At 41.0% G+C, this 20,265-nt stretch overlaps 1 protein-coding gene across 1 annotated transcript in view; it reads left to right on the top strand.

Annotated features, from left to right (window-relative positions):
* Window positions 1-18,331, top strand: part of LOC122940146 (alpha-2-macroglobulin-like) — a 178,929-nt gene extending 160,598 nt beyond the window's left edge. The window contains exons 16-24 of the mRNA XM_044296544.1: window positions 2,989-3,151; window positions 5,625-5,830; window positions 9,081-9,296; window positions 9,381-9,505; window positions 9,848-9,938; window positions 11,455-11,520; window positions 12,605-12,707; window positions 17,242-17,307; window positions 18,221-18,331. Of these exons, the coding sequence (XP_044152479.1) occupies window positions 2,989-3,151; window positions 5,625-5,830; window positions 9,081-9,296; window positions 9,381-9,505; window positions 9,848-9,938; window positions 11,455-11,520; window positions 12,605-12,707; window positions 17,242-17,307; window positions 18,221-18,240 (1,056 nt within the window). The 3' untranslated portion in view covers window positions 18,241-18,331. The remainder of the gene's footprint in view (window positions 1-2,988; window positions 3,152-5,624; window positions 5,831-9,080; window positions 9,297-9,380; window positions 9,506-9,847; window positions 9,939-11,454; window positions 11,521-12,604; window positions 12,708-17,241; window positions 17,308-18,220) is intronic.
* The last annotated feature ends 1,934 nt before the right edge of the window (window positions 18,332-20,265 follow it).

The following is a 20,265-nucleotide window of genomic DNA, read 5'->3' as shown; positions in this document are numbered from 1 at the left end:
GCCCAGCTCATATATATAGGAGGTCTGTGGCTTCAGTTCCCTGCTTGGTCCTCCTGTGTTCACATGCTTCTAAGGCTGCTGCTGCTTCTGGTTCCTGATCCTGGTTTCGTCTGACTACCCTTCCGGTTCCTGATCCTGGCTTCGTCTGACTACCCTTCCGGTTCCTGATCCTGGCTTCGTCTGACTACCCTGCTGGTTCCTGATCCAGGCTTCGTCTGACTACCCTTCTGGTTCCTGACCTCTGGCTTCGCAAGACCCTGCTTCGGTTTAGCCATCCGTTTGGACTTTTGCCTTACAGCTTTATTTTCAATAAAGCTTTCTTATTTCCACTCATCTCTTGTTGTACATCTGGTTCATGGTTCCTTGACAAGGGGGGTGATCAGGGAGTCTATATGGGTGATCACCCCCCTGTCATTGATCACCCCCCCTGTAAGGCTCCATTCAGACATTTTTTTGGCCCAAGTTAGCGGAAATATTTTTTTTTTATTTGTTTGTTTTTTCTTACTAAGTCTCATATTCCAGTAACTTGTGTCAAAAAATAAAATCTCACATGAACTCACCATACTCCTCACGGAATCCAAATGCGTAAATTTTTTTAGACATTTATATTCCAGACTTCTTCTCACGCTTTAGGGCCCCTGAAAAGCCAGGGCAGTATAAATATCCCACATGTGACCCCATTAGGGAAAGAAGACACCCCAAGGTATTCGCTGAGGGGCATATTGAGTCCATGAAAAATTGAAATTTTTGTCCTAAGTTAGCGGAAAGTGAGACTTTGTGAGAAAAAAACAAAAAAAATAAAATCAATTTCCGCTAACTTATGCAAAAAAAATAAAAATTCTATGAACTCGCCAGGCCCCTCATTGAATACCTTGGGGTGTCTTCTTTCCAAAGTGGGGTCACATGTGGGGTATTTATACTGCCCTGGCTTTTTAGGGGCCCGAAAGCGTGAGAAGAAGTCTGGGATCCAAATGTCTAAAAATGCCCTCCTAAAAGGAATTTGGGCACCTTTGCCCCCCTAGGCTGCAAAAAAGTGTCACACCTGTGGTATTGCCGTACTCAGGAGAAGTTGGGGAATGTGTTTTGGGGTGTCATTTTACATATACCCATGCTGGGTGAGAAAAATATCTTGGTCAAATGCCAACTTTGTATAAAAAAATGGGAAAAGTTGTCTTTTGCCAAGATATTTCTCTCACCCAGCATGGGTATATGTAAAATGACACCCCAAAACACATTCCCCAACTTCTCTTGAGTACGGCGATACCAGATGTGTGACACTTTTTTGCAGCCAAGGTGGGCAAAGGGGCACATATTCCAAAGTGCACCTTTCGGATTTCGCAAGCCATTTTTTACACATTTTGATTGCAAGGTACTTCTCACACATTTGGGCCCCTAAATTGCCAGGGCAGTATAACTACGCCACAAGTGACCCCATTTTGGAAAGAAGACACCCCAAGGTATTTCGTGAGGGGCACGGCGAGTTCCTAATTTTTTTATTTTTTGTCACAAGTTAGCGGAAAATTATGATTTTTTCTTTTTTCTTTTTTCCTTCCAAAGTCTCATATTCCACTAACTTGCGACAAAAAATAAAAAATTCTAGGAACTCGCCGTGCCCCTCACGGAATACCTTGGGGTGTCTTCTTTCCAAAATGGGGTCACTTGTGGCGTAGTTATACTGCCCTGGCAATTTAGGGGCCCAAATGTGTGAGAAGTACCTTGCAATCAAAATGTGTAAAAAATGGCTTGCGAAATCCGAAAGGTGCACTTTGGAATATGTGCCCCTTTGCCCACCTTGGCTGCAAAAAAGTGTCACACATCTGGTATCGCCGTACTCAAGAGAAGTTGGGGAATGTGTTTTGGGGTGTCATTTTACATATACCCATGCTGGGTGAGAAAAATATCTTGGTCAAATGCCAACTTTGTATAAAAAAATGGGAAAAGTTGTCTTTTGCCAAGATATTTCTCTCACCCAGCATGGGTATATGTAAAATGACACCCCAAAACACATTCCCCAACTTCTCTTGAGTACGGCGATACCAGATGTGTGACACTTTTTTGCAGCCAAGGTGGGCAAAGGGGCACATATTCCAAAGTGCACCTTTCGGATTTCGCAAGCCATTTTTTACACATTTTGATTGCAAGGTACTTCTCACACATTTGGGCCCCTAAATTGCCAGGGCAGTATAACTACGCCACAAGTGACCCCATTTTGGAAAGAAGACACCCCAAGGTATTCCGTGAGGGGCATGGCGAGTTCCTAGAATTTTTTATTTTTTGTCGCAAGTTAGTGGAATATGAGACTTTGTAAGAAAAAAATAAATAAATAAAAAATCATCATTTTCCGCTAACTTGTGACAAAAAATAAAAAGTTCTATGAACTCACTATGCCCATCAGCGAATACCTTAGGGTGTCTACTTTCCGAAATGGGGTCATTTTTGTGGGTTTTCTACTGTCTGGGCATTGTAGAACCTCAGGAAACATGACAGGTGCTCAGAAAGTCAGAGCTGCTTCAAAAAGCGGAAATTCACATTTTTGTACCATAGTTTGTAAACGCTATAACTTTTACCCAAACCATTTTTTTTTTGCCCAAACATTTTTTTTTTATCAAAGACATGTAGAACAATAAATTTAGCAAAAAATTTATATATGGATGTCGTTTTTTTTTGCAAAATTTTACAGCTGAAAGTGAAAAATTTCATTTTTTTGCAAAAAAATCGTTAAATTTCGATTAATAACAAAAAAGTAAAAATGTCAACAGCAATGAAATACCACCAAATGAAAGCTCTATTAGTGAGAAGAAAAGGAGGTAAAATTTATTTGGGTGGTAAGTTGCATGACCGAGCAATAAACGGTGAAAGTAGTGTAGTGCAGAAGTGTAAAAAGTGGCCTGTCATGAAGGGGGTTTCAGCTAGCGGGGTTGAAGTGGTTAAAATATGATCTAGTCATGTCACCGGCATACCCTAATAAGCTAAACACTTGTCTTTCAGGATCCTATGGTCAGAGATGCTGTGTCCTGCCTGAGAACAGCAGCTGAGACTGTCACTAATGTATACAGCCAGGCTCTGTTGGCCTATGCCTTTACTTTGTCTGGAGACACGGAGCTCAGGGAGGCGATGATGGACAAACTTGAGGCACAAGTTGTGAGAGGAAGTAAGTGATATGCATATGGGTGCTGCTCAGACCCAGCTACAGAAACCTCAGAAGCGGACTGATGAATCCTAGCAAAGGGGATTTTTTTTTATCAGCTGAATTTGTCATGGTCAGGACCAAAAACTGCCAGGTGGTCATTGTTTTTAATAGGAGGCCACAATTTATGGCTGCGACATGCCAAGAAAAGACATGAGGTCATAGCATTAAACCACGACTGCATGAATGTTTGCACAATATTTAAATCTGACGATCATCAGCCTGTAAAACAGAGGAGATATCATTACAGGCAGGATTAAATGAGCTTAACTGCAGTAAAGTGATCTGTACAGACCAAAAGGCGCCTATTATTAGACATAGTGTTCACTGCAAAAACAGGATTTTTTTTGTTTTTGTTTAAATATAAAAATTGTTATGGAAAATTAAAAATATCATAAAAAATTATTTTAAAATATGTTTAACATAAAAAAGTGATTTAAACAGCAGGTCATTTTCTGATCACACATTCCCTTTAAACTTTCTATTATCTGGTGGCCAAAATTTAGATTCCTGTCCTAGTTGTGCATTTAAATATGCTGGCCAAGGAATAGTGGCTTGAATAGTGATGTTATGAGTACAGAGCTGAGAAAAGACATACAATACATGAACATGAAAAATAATAATTAAAAAGCAGTGCAGATCAATGCTGTGAGAATAATAGCCCCACGAGCTCTAGGTCCGCATGTATTATATTAGTCCATCTCACTTAAAAAATATATAGTTAGTAGTGTTGGGCGAGTATGCTCGGTCGAATACCGTGTGTGCTCAATAGTAAGTATTCCTATACAGCAGAAGTCAATTTTTTTTAATTTTCTTTTAACTAGCCATGCAGATCTATAGTGTAGTGGTTAACATTCTGGGCTGTAATGTAGAAGGTTGTAGAGTTCAAATCCCATCAGAAATAGAGGCTAAATTAAATGTATAGATTTTTTTTTTTTTTTTAGTAATTCCAAAAAATGGGTAATTATGCCAAGACATCAGGACACTAATGTCCTCATAACATAGTAAAATAAAAATAGGGTAAAATTTTTAGGGGGCATTTTATTTTCTTGATTATCTATATGTGGCTTTCAGTCAGGGCACATAGTAAATAGGTACAGGAAACTATGAATTGTTTTAACATTCATTCTTTTAAAAATAAAGGTGGTCTCATGACTTAATTGCAATCACTAACAATTATTATTTTATTTATATATTTTAAATTGCTTTAAAATTTCGTTTTTATTTCATTTACTTTTTTCCTATTTACTTGCTTATTTATTATTATTTATTTTATTTATTTAATTTTATTTTATGTCAATTATGTATTTGTTTTATATATTTATTGAATTTATATTATTTCTTGTATTATATTTTAATTATATTATATTATTATACTTATTTATTTTTTAATTATTCACTTTTAGTATTGTATATAGTTTATTTTATTCATTTATTTTGCTTATTTTATATTATTTATTGCATGTGTATTATTTATTTATTGTATTTTAATTATGTATTTTAATATATTTTACTTAGATTTAAAATAGTAATTTTATTTATATTAGTTTTTTTTTATTAATTTTAATTATTTATCTTACTTTTACCATATATAACCACCATTTCTGTCCTTCTTTACCTTCCTCTTCTTTATCCTTTTACAAAGAGTTATGCATTCAGTACCCTCATCAGCAAAATGCAAACTACACCCAATATTTGGTATGGGATTAATTGAGAATATAAAATTATGTATATTCCAATGTGAATATCTCCAGAATGGAAATGTTTCATTAGCCACAGATGACTTAAATTTAAAAAACGAATTTAGTCCTTACAAACACCACATTATCATATCTTAGGCTACTTTCACACTAGCGTTTCTCTTTTCCGGTATTGAGATCCGCCATAGGATCTCAATACCAGAGAAAAACGCTTCCGTTTTGTCCCCATTGACAATGTTTTGTCCCACATTGACAATTTAGTTGCGTTCCCATACCGGAGAACAAACCACTGTATGCTGCAGTTTTCTTTCCATCATGGGATGCGGAGCAGAACGGATCCGGCGTGACCCACAATGCAAGTCAATGGGGACAGAACACGTTTTCTCTGACACAATAGAACACGGATCCGTCCCCCATTGACTTTTAATGGTGTTCATGACAGAGCCATCCTTGCTATGTTAAAGATAATACAAACGGATCCATTCATAACAGATGCAGATGGTTGTATTATCAGTGACCGAAGTGTTTATGCTGATCCCTGCCGGATCCAGCAAAAACGCTAGTATGAAAGTAGCCTTAGGTTTATCTGTCTATACTTGTTTTGTACATACTGTATGTTGTTTGAGCACATTTTATATTCTTGGTAAAATGTATTCACGTTGACAATTTTTAGAGATGGTCAGCAAGGTGTTATGAAGACAATATTTCCCTACATACTAACAATTTATTATTAATAGATCGTGAGCAGCATTGGGAACGTTTGTCCAAACCTCAGTCTGAAGACTCATACTGGTCCCGAGCTCCATCAGCAGAGGTGGAGATGACCTCATATGTGCTCCTAGCCGTCCTTTCTGGTCCAACTCAAGATTTAGGCAAAGGCTCAGAGATTGTAAATTGGTTGAGCAAACAACAGAATCCATATGGAGGATTTTCTTCTACACAGGTATAGAAGTCATTATGTTTTACTATGACACAGTTATAAAAAGAGTCTGCTATTTCCATTGAGGTTTCTACATCGTAATTACCAACATTGTAACTTGTTTTCAGATGCTCTCCAGTTAAATTGATCGTTAAAAACATCCTGTACTGTCTGGTCAGATTGTATTCCCAGATTTTTTCCATGTTACGTTCTGAATACTGAAATGTCAGTTTCCTGTGGTTCTCTAGCCTTTCCCTCTGTACCATCACCAACAAACTATGTCTGAATTAATGAAGAAACCTCATCTAAAACTGGGATTTATTGAGATTTACAATTCCTATAATGATCAAAGTAATGATATAAGTAAAACTTACTAAAGTTCATCCATGACAATGCATGTTAATGATTGATTATCATATGGGACATGTATTAATCCTGACACACAGTGTGCCAATGGCACCAGTATATTTCCATCCATGGCTGTGAGGACACATTGATCAATATGGCCACAATGGAAATTGATGGACATTAATGGTAAATGAGTGTGGTGATCAGTGGCCCGCAGGGGATGCGTTGGGGTGCAGAGGATAGAAGTGGTGGCTGTGGTGTAGGATGGTAGTAGTACTCACGGGGGTGATCCTTCTCTGGTTCTCCCTGGGCAGAGGACCCACAGTGAAGGAAGGGGCACAGCCTTTATTCCGCTCAGAGCACACCCTGGTGACTGTCTCCTGCTTGGGGATGGTTTGGGGTGCCGTTGGTGTAGGTGTTAGGCGGCAAGTCAGGTAGACTTTAAAGGACTTTACAACAGATAACAGTTCTTTATCGAAGAGGTTGGCAAAGTACAAATACATGTTGTTCTCACAGTGTTATGCCGATAGTCCATGCCGCTGCTGCACTGCTGTTCTGCTGTTCTCTGCAGGCGCGGACACCACATCACTCACCATGCCACCCAGTGCCCTGTTCACCGGTGTCCTCTACAAGTTGCGATGGTGTATCATAGTCTAGTGCTTCTGTGATTTGCTTGTGTTTATCCTGCATTATTCCTGCCTGTGTTTCTACCCTGTTCCAGTCCTGTACCCATCCTGTCTGTGTGCTCCCACGCTTCCTGTTCAGTTCTGTTTGTGTTTCAGTTCAGTACCGAGCCTGTCTGCCCTGTCTGTGCTCCTGTCAAGTACCCAGCCTGCCTGCGCCTTGCACCCCTACCATGCCCTCAAGCCTATCCTGTGTCGTCTACCTCATCTACATTTTCAGTGTACTGCCTGAATCCCCAAAAAACTGTTTAAAGTCCTAGTTAGTGCCCCTCAGACTGCTGCTGCGTTTTCCTGCATTTTTTCTATCCTGAGTTCCCAGTGCTTGCACTGGAGTCCGTCACCCCCATGGGTCACCTGTCAGGACTATCCCAGGAGGTAGCGGATGGTTGCTACAGCAAAGTCCACATCCCTATACAGGGGTTTGTGAATACCAGGAGAGCGTCAAAATAATGGCCTTAGGTTCAGCCTAAAGTCGAACCGGTTAGTTGGCACAGTGGATCCACTGTCTCATTACACAGCAGTAGGTTCAACCTTGATTATTCACAGATTGGCAGATCTAAATGTCTCACAATTCCTGGGGACTGCAAATAACAGGCCGTTTGTTATCTCTGAGTCAATCCTGCAATATATCTGCACTTTCTCTCATGGTTCCGCCAAAGGGGTGCAAAATCTCTCTCTCTTAAATCTCTCTCTTTCTTCTTTAAATGCAGCACAACACTCTATAGTCTTCATCATGCACCTCTCCTTTATGGCTGTATACACTCCAGGATATGTCTCACTTGCTCGCTCAGAGGCTGGTATTGGGCTCTGTCTCAGTTAAATCCCTTAGCTCGCTGGTCTCACTTCCCATGGCTGCCCTGTTGCTTCTATGTTTTCTCTGTCTCACTCACACTGCTCTAATTAATTCATTAAGGCGGGGTTCACACCTGAGCGTATTCGATAAGCGCTGTTTACAGGCATTTTTATCAAGCGTTTTTGAGGCGTATTTTGGGGCGTTTTTGTATTTTGGAAACGCGCGTCCTGCGTTCTTGCGATTGACCACAGAGGCGTACAATGAAAAACAGAGGTGTTACGCGCGACAATACGCCCCAAAGAAGCTCCTGTACTTCTTGGGGCGTAGGGCATTTCATAGCGCGTTTGTACGCTCTGTAAAACACTCAGGTGAGAACCATGCCCATAGGGAAACATTGGTTTTTGCCTGTTGATCGTTTTACAGCGCGTAGGAACGCGCTTTAAAACGCTCAGGTGTGAACCTAGCCTAAGTTGCAACCCCTCGAAGGAGGGGATGGGTGGAGCAGCGCCACCTACAAACTGTTCTCATGGGTCTGTTAATTCTACTCACAGCCTTCAGGGTAGACCATACACATTACACAGGGTAAAAGAGACATTTTAACCCCTTATGCATTGGGTCGCTGGCACACTGCATGACTCCCATTTAAAGGAACTTTATATTTCCCCACATTTTCCAAAGCAATTTCAAAATATGGTTACACTATATTTTGCCAGAGTAAAACCATTGATACATCTGCCACACTATGCAGGAAGGTAATGGACAAGTCATCCTTAAAGGGGTTATCCTATAAAAAAAAAAAGAGACATCAGAAGTACTGCACAGCATTATTTTAACTACAGTGATGCAAAAAATGTTTCTCTCCAGTGTAATTGTCAGCCTTATCGGTTCTCATAGGCTGTGCTTTGTTTCTTCCCTTTCTGTGGGTGAGCAGCAGTTCATCATGTGACACAGCCAAGCACCTTCCAAGAGTGCATTGAAGTCATTTTTGTTAACCCTTTTATCGCCAGTTCCAGCAAATTTACTGATAAAGAGCTCTAGTGTATCCAATGACCTACAATTTCCTTCTCCACTGTCTAGAGAGAGATGTAGCCATAAATTCCCAAGAATTTAAAATTGAATGAAAGGGATTTGGCCGGCTTCACTAAGATACTGAGCATGTCAGTCCTCCACTGAAGGTGGACCAGAATGTTAGACACAGGAGAAACAGCAGGGGGCGCTACCAGAGAGGAAAGTGTAATGTACATACAAAAACCTATTACAATAATACTTCATTTGAAATGTACTTTTCATTACATTAATTTTTGTAGGGTAAGCCATTTAAATAATGGAGACCTATAAATGTCAATCTCATGACAAACTTTTTTCCAAAAGTACAGTATACACCCATTCAACTTAAAGAAACATATAATAACTTTTCACCAGATGTCAACATAGTACTTTTTCTCTACAGGACACAGTGGTGGCTCTTCAGGCATTGGCCAAGTATGCAGAGGCCACCTTCAGTGACAAAGGAGATGTGACTGTGACAGTATCATCCAAGACAGAATTTATGAAGCAGTTCCACGTAAATAACAATAACAGGCTACTTCTGCAGAGTACATCGCTGCCAACAGTACCTGGAGAGTATACGGTGAGATCTTCAGGAAGCGGTTGTGTCTATGTACAAGTAAGTAGAATTTTTGCCAAGTTCTTCGGTATTGATCTACCACGTACTGTACATTTATCTAAACTCAATTTCCTAATCTGACAGACAGTCCTGAGATACAACGTTCCTCCACCTAGACAAGAAGAAACCTTTGCAATTAAAGTGGAGGTTCAATCAAATGAATGTGCAGAAGAATCAATGACAAAACTGGAGCTCACAATCACTGCTCGGTGAGTGTCATCTACTGTGCTATACATGTATATGCTAAGTCAGTGGCTTAACTAGAAATGACTGCCCCCCCCCCCCCCCCCCTGCCCTACAACTTTGCAACCCCCACTCCTGTGGCTTATCAGACGAGGCCTGGCAGCCACTTCATCAGTTTCCTATAGTGTTACTGTATATAATGTCATTGTATAATACTGTCAAAGGAGCCCTGAAGGGGCCAATTCCCTCGCTTCCCCTATAGCTACGCCTCTGTGCTAAGTCATACAATCATTTTTCTACACTTACATTTGTCGCTTTGATATTAATGACCTTGTGGTTACTTTTTTGTATTTTTCATTTTACTGTAGATATACAGGTTCTAGGCAAAAATCCAATATGGTTGTTATTGACGTGAAGATGTTGTCTGGATACATTCCACTGAAGAGCTCAGTGAGAAAAGTAAGTTCATCTTTCACACCTCTCATTGTCACTTACCTCAACATGAGTATTACAGTAGCTTAAAGAGGTTGCCCAATTTAGTTTTTTTTTTATTTGGCCCCCTGCCTGAAATACCTATGGAGAAAGCCTTATTCACCCGCTCCCTGCTTCTCCATTCCAGTTGGATTTCTCCACAGGTATTCCAGACACAGGGGATTTAAAGGAGTTCTCTGAGATTTACATATTGATGGCCTATCCTCATCAGCATGAGATCGTCAAGGTCTGACTCCAATCAGCCAATCAGCTGTAGGAAGAGGCTGCGGTGGTCCTGGAGAGCTTAGGTCTCTTCCTAGGCCAGTGATCATCAGTCACATGGCCTAGGCACAGCTTCAAAGTGAATGGGGACGAACTGTGATACCAAACACAGCCGATATCAAATGGACGGCGCCGCGGTGAGCTCCGGTTAGCACCGTGGCTACCACAAACAGCTGATTGGTGGAGGTGCCAGGAGTTGGACACCCATCAATCTCATATTGATGACCTGTTATGAAGTCATCAATATGTACAGTAAATCCCAGAAAAGCCCTTTAAAAAATAAAACCTGGACCAACCCTTTAGGAGCTCATGCAAACAACATGTTCAACAGTGCACGGAGGCTTGATGGATTATTTAGTACACAGCCTCTGAGACAGTCTTCTCTAGAAGAAATGCTTTTAGAGAGAACACATCTGTATAGATATAGTCCGATGCCAAAGATTTTCATGAAAAATTCTTACGCATTCATGTGGCTTCATCAGATTTCACACAGAATCCCACAGGAAAAAAATTGTATCACTTCCTATAAATTTGCTGGCATAAGGAAGCACAGTAGAAGCCATATAAAGCTGTATACATCCGTATAAAGAAGGCTGTTGGCCAAATGAGCTAATTCACCTGTTTCTCCCAACTCCTTATATTGTCTGAACATGGGGAGAGTGGAATAAGCTGTCTCTGACTCCGCTTATGTTGAATTCCAGCATGGCTGATCCTTCTTTTCCATAATAGTAGATATCAGAGGACTATCCGCTCCTCTCACATATCCATAAGCAATCCTGTCAAATTTTGCAGGTTCACCTAATTTGTGTGGTCAGTTTTAGACCCTACTAGTCTCCAGTGATATCATAACAAGAGACAAATACATTGATCAGTTGGACATTCACATTTTGAAAATGTAAATGCATCTGTCAGCAGTTTTGCACCTATGACACTGGCTGACCTGTTACCGGTGCACTTGGCAGCTGAAAGCGTCTGTGTTGGTCCCATGTTCATATGTGTCCGCATTGCTGAAAAAAATGATGTTTTAATATATGCAAATGAGCTTCTGGGAGCAACGGGGGCGTTACCATTACACCTAGAGGCTCTGCTCTCTCTGCAACTGCCGCGCCCTCAGCACTTTGATTGACAGGACCAGGTGTGATGACATTTGCACTGCCTGGTCAAGATTTGCTCCTCTTTAATCATCATCTGGACTTATATCTGCTGCCTTCTTTTTTCACAGTTGGAGGAGAACTTGATAAAGAGAAGTGACATCCAGATGGATATGGTGACCCTGTATCTGGAGGAGGTTAGATCACAGACATTTTGATTACTTTATAGGCCAATTACAGTAATGCTTGTCTGTCCTCTAATAACTGTTACTTTGCTCTTTCTCTGTGGTCAAAATTTAGTCTGGATCCTCCTGTCCCACCCAATTTCCCAGTACACATACATCAAACCCTCCCATGCAATATGGAACATAAAGTATGACTTCCCAGATTTCTGATGAGTTAACAATTTTTTAAAATTTTTTATAGAAAAAAAAGAATTATAGCCACACTCTGCTTTACCTGCTTTATCTGACTTTTATGTCAGAAAAAGTGGAATACGTGCTTCATAAATATGACTCTTATTCTGACCACCATATTTTTTCCAAAAACTCACATAATACATTTAGGCTACTTTCACACCAGTGTTTTCCCTTTCTGCTTTTGACATCTGTCATAGGGTCTCAATAGCGGGGGAAAACGCTTCAGTTTTGTCCCCATTCATTGTCAATAGGGCAAAACTAAACTGAAGAGAACGGAATATTGCGTTCCCATGACGCACACAAAAGCGCTGCAAGCTGCGTTTTTGAGTGCATCCTGGGATGCGGAGCAAGACTACTCAATGTAAGTGAATGGAGACGGATCCGTTTATTCTGACACAAAAGAAAACAGATCCATCCCCTCATTGACTTACAATAGTTTTGAGACGGATCCGTCATTGATAATACAACTGGATTCATTCATAACGGATGCAGACGGTTGTATTATCATGACAGAAGCGTTTTTGTTGATCCATGAAGGATCCAGCAAAAAGGCTGGTGTGAAAGTAGCCTAATGAATGTCCTGCTTCCATTCCATTACAAAGTTGGCTGTCTGTGGCCACCACTAGGGGGAGCTCAGATCATTGGAATTAATACAGTTACCATGAACGTTGTAGAATTTCTGTACACTGTGTCCTCCTAGTGGCAGCTGAGGGAAAATGCAGTGAATATACCAATGGGAGAAGACGTTTAGTACAGGGCCCCCTCCTTCTGAGCTTCATAGCAGTCGCATGGTCTGTCTCTATGGTAGGTACATCACTGATGGTCAGCCATGTTCACAGCTGCATCCTTTTCTTCCCTGTAGCTGGGGCAGGATTCTATCAACCTTTCATTCTTCATCGAACAAGATATTAAAGTAAAGGACCTGAAACCAGCCATAGTGAAGATCTACGATTACTACGAGACTGGTAAGATGTGTATATAAAACGATGGAAAGCATTAGCCAGTGGTCAAGTAGTCATGTCAGCAGTGTGGTTGCATTGGGGTTGGTGCCTGCACAGAGCGATATTAATTCTTCTGCCTAGAACAGAGCAAACAGACTGCGCATGTGCTGGTGATGGATCTAGACTGTACTGTGGATTTAGAGCAGCCTATGGATGATGTATGCAACGTCATCCAAGGCAGTGAAAGGAAGAGCTTATAATCTAAGTTCCCTATCAGTATGTCTTTGGAGTGTGGAAGAAAACCGGAGTACCAGGAGGAAACCCACAAAAATAGGGAGAAAATACATAAACTTTTAGCAGAATAATAAGTACAACACAATGTACACTACTCACAAAAGTTATGAATATTTGGCTTGTGGGTGAAATTTTACGATGAACCTAAAATGCACTCTAACCTTTACAGTTGACCTTCCTTAAACATTTGAATACACATGTCCAACTTTTCAACTGTTTCAGTACTTTTTGCACAACTTGCTGTTCTCTAACAAGGAGCTAATGGTAAAATTCACAACATGTGTTTGATCCATGAATCCTGGTTCAATTAGAATAGGTATTTAAACAGTCCTCCTCCTCATGCTGTTCACATTTTGACATCATGAGACCAAGACAGCACCCAACAATTGATCAACAGTACCTCGCCACTGCGAGGCTTCAAGCAGGATGTTCTCAGACAGAAGTGGCCACTGAGCTTAGGATACTTTCCCGCTAGCGTTTTTCTTTTCTGGCACTGAGTTCCATCATAGGGGCTCAATACCGGAAAATAACTAATCAGTTTTATCCCCATGCATTCTGAATGGAGAGAAATCCGTTCAGGGTGCACCAGGATGTCTTCAGTTCAGTCACTGAACAGCATTTTGGACGGAGGAAATACCGCAGCATTCTGCGGTATTATCTACGTCCAAGATTCCGGATCAGTTGCTGGAATGCCGGATCCGACATTAATTTACATTGAAGTGTATTAGTGCCGGATCCGGCATTAAAAATACCGCAATGCCGGACCCGTCCTTCTTGTCTGCGCAGACCGGTAAAAATGTGAAAAAATATATAACGGATCCGTTTCTCCAGATGACATCAAGAGAGACGGATCCGTTCTTGCAATTCATTTGTAAGACGGATCCACATCCAGATCCGTCTACAAATGCTGTCCGTTTGCATGCAGATTGCTGGATCATCATGCCGGCGACAGACCTGCTTGCCGGATCACTCTGCCGCAAGTGTGAAAGTAGCCTTAGAGTGTTACAGAGTGTCATCAGCAGGTTGTAACAAAGATACATAGAGAGACTGGAAAATTCTCATAAAGGCATAGAAGTGAACGTCCTTTGGCCGCATCCCACACCGATGACCGCTTCATTGTGAACAATACCCTGCAGAACCGGATGATAAATGTCACACAACTCCAAGCACATTTAATGGAAGTGAGAGGCACTAGTATCGAGCGAGCATCGCTATGCTCGGCACATCGCAGTGTTTGGCCGAATACTGCGTGTACTCAAGTACAATTTAATACAATGAAAGTCAAAAGGAGACCCGAACAGCAAACCAGGCACCCCCTGCGCTGAAGAAGAGAGGGTGTCTGGTTCATAACAAAAGGCTAGAAATTGATGAAAACCTCATCAAAATGGTTTGGAAACAGCATTAGGAGAATGGCTGGATGCATCTTGAACTCCCATTACCTATGACATACAATAGACAACCACACAAAGGCTATATGCCAAAAGCCAGGTATGTGACCAATCTCTCCATGAGACAGATACAGTCAGCACACCTTACAATGGCAGCCTTGTGCACTATGATCAGATGGCCAAGAGAGGAGAGAAGGCGCTCATAGGTGAGGGTAAACAGATAGATGTCCCTTCCCCCTAACCAAGATGAGTGAAGTTACTCACCTGGTTTGGTTTGCACTGATTGTGGTGCAACCTTGGTGGAGGGAGGTTTGAAGAGTTGAGGTTGTCTGGGTTGGTGCTGCCGGATGGTGTCCGAAATAACCCTGGGCGGGGGCCAAATCGCCACTTGGGTGGGTATTGGAATATATAAAAAACACATACACTGCACACTACACGTGCAGCAAGCGCAACAGCACCGCAACGGCAGGACACTCTCCAGCAACCATCATCAGCATTCCTTCTGAAAGGGATCTCCAGGAGAGGGCACCAGCGGGCTCACGTTGCCAAGGATACAGACTTGATAAAGGGGTCCTGAGTACCCCGAAACACGTCGTCTTTTCAAAATAAAAAATTCTCGTATCCAAGCTCGGGTTGTGATTTGAGCCTTATGTCCATTGGCTGGCCGCACGTATTGTGCACTATGAGACATTCCAAACCAGCTCTCATCTGACTGAGAGCCAATAAGCCTCAAAGCTGCTTCATATCTGTTGGATGGTTTGGGTGGACCTGCGCACCTAGATCAATAGCATTAGGGTGACAAACAGTTTTGTGATTGTCCTAACATAATATTGAATAAGCTTTCTATACAGTTTTGTCATGTAAAATAATTTGCATAAACATGGGCATATGGGAAAGACATGCAAATGAGCAGAATCTGCCTTGTTTTTCAGCTGAAAAATCATTTGCATGGAAAATTTTCTATAAAAATTTGCGGTTAGAATATTCGCGATCTACACTACTCATGAACAGCGCAATTATTAACTTTTTTGAACCAGACACTCTTTTCTCTTCTGAGCAGTGGGTGCATGGGGTTCTCCCATTGACTTCCATTGCGCTCGGTAGAGCACACAAGCACTTTGGTGCTCAATCATTACTAAGAGACACCCAAGTGTCATGTCAGACCATTCGAAACCATCTATATCAGCATGGTCTGCTTACTAGATGACCTGCAAGGGTACCTGACCACACCACCAGACACAGGCGTCATCGTCTTGCATGGGCCAGAAAACATCTATGCTGGAGGAGGGACCAGTGGACCTCTGTGCTGTTCACTTGAAAATCGATACATGCTGAGCAGAAATGATGGCCACCAACGATGTTGGAGACATCAAGGAGAGCGATATGAATCAGCCACTGTTGTCACCAGACGAGCCTTTGGTGGTGGTGGTGTTGCAGTGTGGGCAGGTGTGTCTAGTCAATACAGAACTGTGCTACACTTTGGTACAGTGACAAGCCCATACTACTTGAATAACCTCATTAATCCAGTCATTGTGCCTCTGCATCAACAACACAGGCCTAATTTAACCTTTATGTAGGACAATGGGCCACCTCCTCGAGGTCGCATAATTAGGGAACGGCTGCTGGAGACTTGGGTACCTCAAATGGTATTGAAAACCTATGGGATCGCTGAGTCGCCGTGTAGAGGCTTGAAACTCTGTTCCCCAGGGCCGCCCTTCAAGAAGAGAGGGATGCCATGCCTCAGCAGACAATAAGTTGACTTGTGAACAGCATGAGACATCATTTCCAAGCTGTAATTGATGCTCAAGGCCCTATGACAAGTTTTGAGACATTGACATTGTTTGTGGGGGTATACCCATCACTGTTTTTGGCTTTTGTTTCAATAAATTGTTTGAGATGAGGAAATCACTATTGCTGCTTCTACTTAAATGCCCTGCTTTTATGATATAATATCACTGTAGCGAGAACTTTTTACGCTTTCCATAAATTTCACCCGAAATCCAAATATCGTTACTTTTTTGTGAGTAGTGTAGAGTTTGCTCCAGAATAGATATATTTTTGGGAAGACAAAACAGACATGTCAGAAGTGACAGGCCCTCTTTAAACAGAAAATAATATTCCTCATCTCAAGCTTATTCGGCTGTGTCCACATCTGTGTCGTGGGCTAGGAGTCTCTGTCATGGATTCCGCACATAAAGCTAAACAGAGTAGCACAGCATGATGCACTATTCTGTCCCGTAAAATTCAGGAAACCTAATAAATTCCATTAAAGTCAGCGGAGTTCGTTCGTAAAGGCAGTGCTAGTGTCTCCCTTTTGACAGATCAGGATCATTCTTTTTGTTATTATGCTCCTATAACAAAGCAGCAAAATGGAAATTCCATCAAACAATGACGGTATATGATCAGTGAACAATATTGTACAATTATGCCCCATTATAAAGTCTGATCACTCAATATGGGTATTTAACAAGTAAGGGCGGGTTCGCATTTGCGCTATAGAATTCTGTTATAATGGAATAAAACAGAATTTTCGGACAGAATTCAAAACGGAAGCCTTTAATACATGTCTATGGCCACAAATAACGGTTCAGTTTTGTTCCGTTATATATAACGGAAAAAATAGTCTTGTTGACAGGAGCAAAATGGAATGCCTCTTAAAGGCTTCTGTTTTACATTCTGTCCTAAAATCCCATTATATTTCATTATAACTGCTATAATGGAACCCTATAACGGAATTCCATAACGCAAAGGCGAACCCGCTCTTACTGGTTCTTGGTGCATACCAGCAATGTGATATTCCATTGTTAGAAGCTTAAATCTCTTTTGCATTTACAAAGTGGTCAAGTTTCTGTTTTTAATACTTTCTTATATTTCAGATGAACATGCAGTTACAGAATACAATTCCCCTTGCAGCGGAGAAGACAAAAGTAAAACAAATCAAGGTACGGTAGCAAAAGAAGAATATAGAAGTTTTGTTTTGTTTAGTTTTTACTTAAAGGGGTTGTCTCACTTCAGCAAATATAATCTATCATGGAGACATAGTGAATACAAGGCACTTACAATCCACCCTGCAATCCACAAGGGATGGTCGTGCTTTCACACTATAGAAAAAAAGCTGTGGCCTCTCTGACTGTGAGAACGCGCATAGGCTCCCACTTTTTCCTATAGTGTGCAAGCACGACCACCGCTACTGAATTACAGGGAAGTTGTAAGCCCTGGAAATTAAGCAGAATTGCTTAATTTTTACTTTATATTCACTATAGAAATACATTTAGTATTTGGTTGGAGAAAATGTCCCTGCACCAAACTTATCATCCAGTCTGAGCCCCTGTGATAAATCTGGTGCAGGCCTGGACAACTTGTCTAAGCTTACGCCATCTTTAGAATTAGTAAATCAGGGCCAATATGTCTCTCAAGGTATAAATTGAGACTATTTCTGAGGTAAATTTACTGTGCAAATGCAACATTATATTTTGTATTAGTCAATATTGTAAGCTAGTTATTGTCAGTTGCTGATACCATTTGGGCAGACTTACCAAAACTGTCAAAAAGAAAACTTGTCTTGTTGTCAATAGCAACCAATCAGAGCCCATCTTTCATTTTACCAGAGCAGTTTAAAGAATGAAAGGTGATCAGTGATTGGTTCCTATGGGCAACAAAGACCGTTTTGATATATGAGGCCCACTGACTTCTTTTCTGCTGATGAAAAATACGTTTTGTGGTCAATACAAGTTTGGAGAATTTAGGATAAATAAGTTATAATGTGATTGAGATAAAACCTGATGATGAGGAATAACATAAGGAATTATTTTTCTGTTTCATAAGATGGCTCTGACATATTCACTTTTATTCCAGGCACAGAATCCAAAAATTAAAGACGATGGGTCACTATAATGTGACCGTAATGATGAGAGGTCTACAGTCTTCAGTAAAAAAGATCCATTCTAGATCCATTGTAGAAAACCAAAATAAATAAAATATTTACAGTTATATCCAAAAGATCTAAGATCAATGTGTTCTCTGTAATGTAAGACAATTCTGACTCCAAAGATGCCATAACATCCTTTCTGCCGTCTGCTATCCAGATATGGCCACCAGTTACAGAAATGGATAATGGAGCTTAAAGGTTTTTTTGGGGAATTAAGAAAATGAAAATATCTAAATATTACTTTATCCTAAATATATTCCCAAATGCCTTTCATTAGTTATAATGGCTTGTTTTGTCCAGGGAGCAATCAGTAGGAGAAATAAAATGGCCGCCGTGCTATTAGTACACAAAAAACCTGTCCTAATCACACAGAAGTTACTTCAGAACTCTGAGCCAAAGAGCTGTCTCATCCTCCTCTCTGCTCTGCTTGTCAGAGATTATGAACCTGAATACAGCTGATAAGATCTTAAGCTGAATCTCTGTAGGAATGAAGTTCATGAGAAGACATGAAGTACAGAGAGGACGGACAGGACAAACTGTGGTAATGTGAGGATTAGAGATGAGCGAAGTTTTCAAAAATTTGATTCAGATGTTTCACTGAATTTTCCCAAAAAATGTACTTCCATGGGTATTGCAGCAACATGCATAGCTAGTCCTTTCTGGTAGTGAAACAGTTACTGTGCATCAGTATGTCAGGCAGGTCACATACAGTATATGGATGTGCGTGCATTGACGTGCATCCCTATTAGGCTCAGTTCACCCTTCACTTATTTGGTCATTTATGGGTCCAAAATACAGAACCGGGCAGATCTTTTCATATCCTATTTGAGAGTAGGATTGGCTTCTGATTTTGGCTCACTATGCAGTAAGTGCTGGAATTACTGTAACTGACCAAATAACTGAAGTGTGAATTTAGCCTTACAGGTCAATGTTAGTGTCGGGTATAATGTACTTAACTGTGCAGTGGCCCAAGATTCTACTATAGAAAAATCTCTTTTAACATGGTCTGCTGTTTCCGCATAGATTGCTAGACAACCTGGTGTGTTAACACACTGATTCTACCAGATTGGAAAAGAGCTCTTTCATCTCACTGTTGTTGGTGTGTCCACATTGATTGACATATAAGCTATTGTGTTACCCACTCAAACTCCACTATAAATAATTGATCAGTATTGGTAAGGTAAAAAAAAAAAAAAAAAAACAGAAGTGGGTGCAAAATAGTGATGATGTGAAGGAAGTATTTGAATGTCTTCTGTGTTATGGACCCTCTACTGCTTTTGGTTTTCAAATCATGAGAAAATCCTGATGCAAAACACTGACTGTGGGATAGAGGCCTTATGGATACTCAAAAGAAAGGATCTGTTGTGGTTTTGATTTTTCAGTTCTTCTGAAAGATCAGGAGAACGTCAAAATAAACTGTGATGTCAACAACGCCAAACATTGACACTAGTAGACCCGTCACAGAGTGGTGAGAGTGGCAACAGCAAGAGTAGTCAACACAGTGGTCCAGTCACAGAGTGGTAAGGGTGCCAACAGCATGAGGAGTCATCATAGTGGCCCAGTCAGAGAGTGGTGAAAGTGGCAACAGCATAAGGGGTCAACATAGTGGCCCCGTCACAGAGTGGTGCGGGTGGAAAGAGCAGCAACAGTAACAGCTCAAGATGGTGGCAGTAGGAGAAGATGGCAGCAGGTGTGTCGCATCAGACAGATGGCAGCATCAGAATAATAAAGCACGTGGCCAGGAGTAATGGGCCATTTTTCACAATGTTTTGGTGTGGCTGCCAGAATGATCTAGTCTGATGCATCAGACACTGGTGTGTGGAAATCCTGGCTGATCCATGCCTCTCAACATTTCTGTAGAAAGGTGATTTTCTCTTTGGAGTAACTATGCCTCCCTCTGCACTAAACACCTACTCTTATGCCACACTACTGGCTGGGCAGGAAAGCTTGCCCAGGGCAAACTCAACTTGTT

The sequence above is a fragment of the Bufo gargarizans genome, chromosome 6 (assembly GCF_014858855.1).
Source record: "Bufo gargarizans isolate SCDJY-AF-19 chromosome 6, ASM1485885v1, whole genome shotgun sequence".
Classification (NCBI taxonomy): domain Eukaryota; kingdom Metazoa; phylum Chordata; class Amphibia; order Anura; family Bufonidae; genus Bufo; species Bufo gargarizans.
The sequence above is the reverse complement of the archived record's forward strand: the minus strand, read 5'-3'. Positions and strand labels throughout refer to the sequence as shown.